The sequence below is a fragment of the Phalaenopsis equestris genome, unplaced genomic scaffold, assembly GCF_001263595.1.
Source record: "Phalaenopsis equestris unplaced genomic scaffold, ASM126359v1 Scaffold219942, whole genome shotgun sequence".
NCBI classification, from domain to species: Eukaryota; Viridiplantae; Streptophyta; class Magnoliopsida; order Asparagales; family Orchidaceae; genus Phalaenopsis; species Phalaenopsis equestris.
In genome coordinates, this window is record NW_018238259.1 from 1 (window position 1) to 2,758 (window position 2,758).

Here is a 2,758-nt window from a genome sequence, read left to right on the forward strand (position 1 = left end):
GATTACAAATTCTACGAATTGTGTTGTAGCAGATGATAGCCGAAGTGTCTTGGATCCACTTTGCGAGAGAAGAAAGTACTCATGTTATGGAGGAGTATCAAGATCAATGTGTGCTGTAGGCTGGGTCATATCAACAGTTTACCTCCATCAAAGATCCACCTATTGTTCACACAAGACTACCTCTGACAGATGATTGACGGGTCTACGAATCTAGGAAGAAGAAGAAAGGAATGCCAGATCTCAATAACTCTCAGGATGACTGTATAATTGTTTCGGGCGGAAGCCCACATCTCAATATGTTGCTGGACTCCCTCCATAGATCCAGGGGAAGGGGAAGGGGAAGTGGTAGATCCGCCAACTACACCCACCATGATTAGGAGTTGTTTCTTTTTGTTTTATTTTTGGGGAATACGTTTGTAATCCCTGTGAGCAACATCCTTGTACCCACTCACTAAAACCTTTGTATCATCCCTTTTTTATCAATGAATTTTGCCTTTTAAATATATATATATATATATATACACACACACATGTATGTATGTATTTATGTATGTGAAAAATATTTAAAACATTTAAACCACACTTTTTAATTTAAAAGGTCAAAACTAGATATTTTCTTGCCTAAAACTAATTTTGGAAGAGAATCTTGATGATCATATCTGTCTTGCATCCTATTGTGTCTGAGATTACTCTTCCATTGCTCATTTTTATAGTTTCTCTATTGTTTATAAGCAGGAATCTAATTTTATAAGTGAGGCCAATGGTGTTCAGGATTGACAAGATGTAAGATATAGATGAGTGAACACTTGGTTCTCATTCTAAATGATGTTTCTCCAATTTAATGTGAGTGGCTGTATTAGGTGAAGCGTTAGAGTGGTGAATCTTCTCCTGATTTATTATGAGAACAAAATTAACATATTCTTTCAAAAGTTTGGTAGTAGTTTGTCTCAATTTTACGAGAAAACTTGATGATATTTGGTTTTTATCTTCATTGATTGATTATTCTAAGTCACAAGCAAGCAAATTTACTTGCAAATTTCCTTCTATCTTGCTCATTAGTTCAAATTTTTTTTTTTTAAATTGCAAGCCTAACACTTCTATGTTTGTGGTTTTACATCTCAAGATACTACATTAGATTACTGGAATATATTTAGTAGATCTCCTCTATATTCAATAACTTGCATCTTTGTCTGAAATTTCCTAACTCGCAAAAAACATAATTTTACTTGTTTTTTAAACAGTTTATAGGCGCTACATTGGGTGAGGCAGACCTGAACATACAAACTGAAAATGGCCAGATTGGAATGTCTACTAACATTTGCTGTGTTGTTGTTGAATACCTCCCTGGGGGCGCCTTAAAAACTTATCTCATAAAAAATCATAGGAGAAAGCTAGCTTTCAAAGTTGTAGTCCAAATATCTCTTGATCTTGCAAGGGGGTAATCACAAACTTATGTCTTCATCTTGAATACAAATTTTACTTTTATATTTGTTTTACTGTTTCCTTTACATGTGTGAGTTTTCCATCTACAGGTTGAGTTATCTTCACTCAAAAAAGATTGTGCACAGAGATGTAAAGACAGAAAATATGCTTCTGGATAGGACAAGGGCTTTAAAAATTGCTGATTTTGGTGTTGCGCGAGTTGAAGCACAAAACCCCAATGATATGACTGGAGAAACCGGAACCCTTGGTTATATGGCTCCAGAGGTTTGTGGTTATTCTACAGCATTGCTTTGTCAATTTCAACTTAATGCCCTAAGACATTTGTAGTATTGCAATGGACTTCTAATTCAAATTTCCAAACAAGCTTATATTTGAAACGGACAAAGAAAGTTTCAAATCAAAAGCTTTTTCCTTCTGTATTTGTTTTGTATCATTATCCTTCTTTATGCAATCTCTTTTTTGATCAAACTCTTTGCTTCAAGAAAAATAAAGTTTTATTGTCACTCCAAAATGTTGCCATCATTCAATGTAACACTTCTCTATATAAACTGAATTTCAAACCTGTTACTGCTTGTGAATATTCTATCTAAGTAAAATTTTCCTACATAACGCTTAATAGTCAATGGTTCAAATTGATAGCTCCGCACCATGGCCTGGTGCACTTTTCATTTATAAATCCCAAGAGCTGCGAAATAAGTCTGCCATGATTTCCTATTTTAGGCGGTTTACAACCATGCATATCATGACTAAAACAGGTGCCATTATTTTCTTCTGGTAGCAAATGTTTTATTTACTGGCAGTGTCAATATTAATTAGTCACATAGATAATAATCATGAATCTCTTCTCCTAACCCACAATGACTTAGTTTTATTCTCAAAGCTAATCTCCCGTCCAAGTCATCATCATCATTTGCTTAAGGTTTAGCTATTTGGGATCAGCTTTTTGAATAATCTATTTTCCCATTTTTTCTGATTGAATGCTAATCAAATTTGCAGGTTCTAAATGGAAATCCTTACAACAGAAAATGTGATGTGTACAGCTTTGGAATTTGCCTGTGGGAGATATACTGCTGTGATATGCCATATCCTGACCTCACTTTCTCTGAAATCACATCTGCAGTTGTTCGGCAAGTAAGTGAATGTCTTTTTTTTTCCTCATTTTAATTGCTGACTGATCCAATAAATAAATAAATAAATAACTAAATGAATAAATAAAATAAAATGATGTACATTATTATCAAAATAAAATTTTTGCTAGATTTGGTCCATAAATTATGGTAAGTACATTGTGACATAGTTGAGTTGTTATTTCTTC

The 2,758-nt window shown here is 33.8% G+C and overlaps 1 protein-coding gene across 1 annotated transcript; it reads left to right on the plus strand.

Moving 5' to 3' along the window:
* Window positions 1-1,241: 1,241 nt before the first annotated feature.
* On the plus strand, window positions 1,242-2,574 carry LOC110037474 (serine/threonine-protein kinase STY46-like; the record flags this gene model as incomplete). Its single annotated transcript, XM_020742130.1, has 3 exons — window positions 1,242-1,438; window positions 1,533-1,707; window positions 2,440-2,574. Coding segments are annotated over 3 exons (507 nt in total), but the record flags the coding sequence as incomplete, so codon positions are not given.
* Window positions 2,575-2,758: the final 184 nt, after the last annotated feature.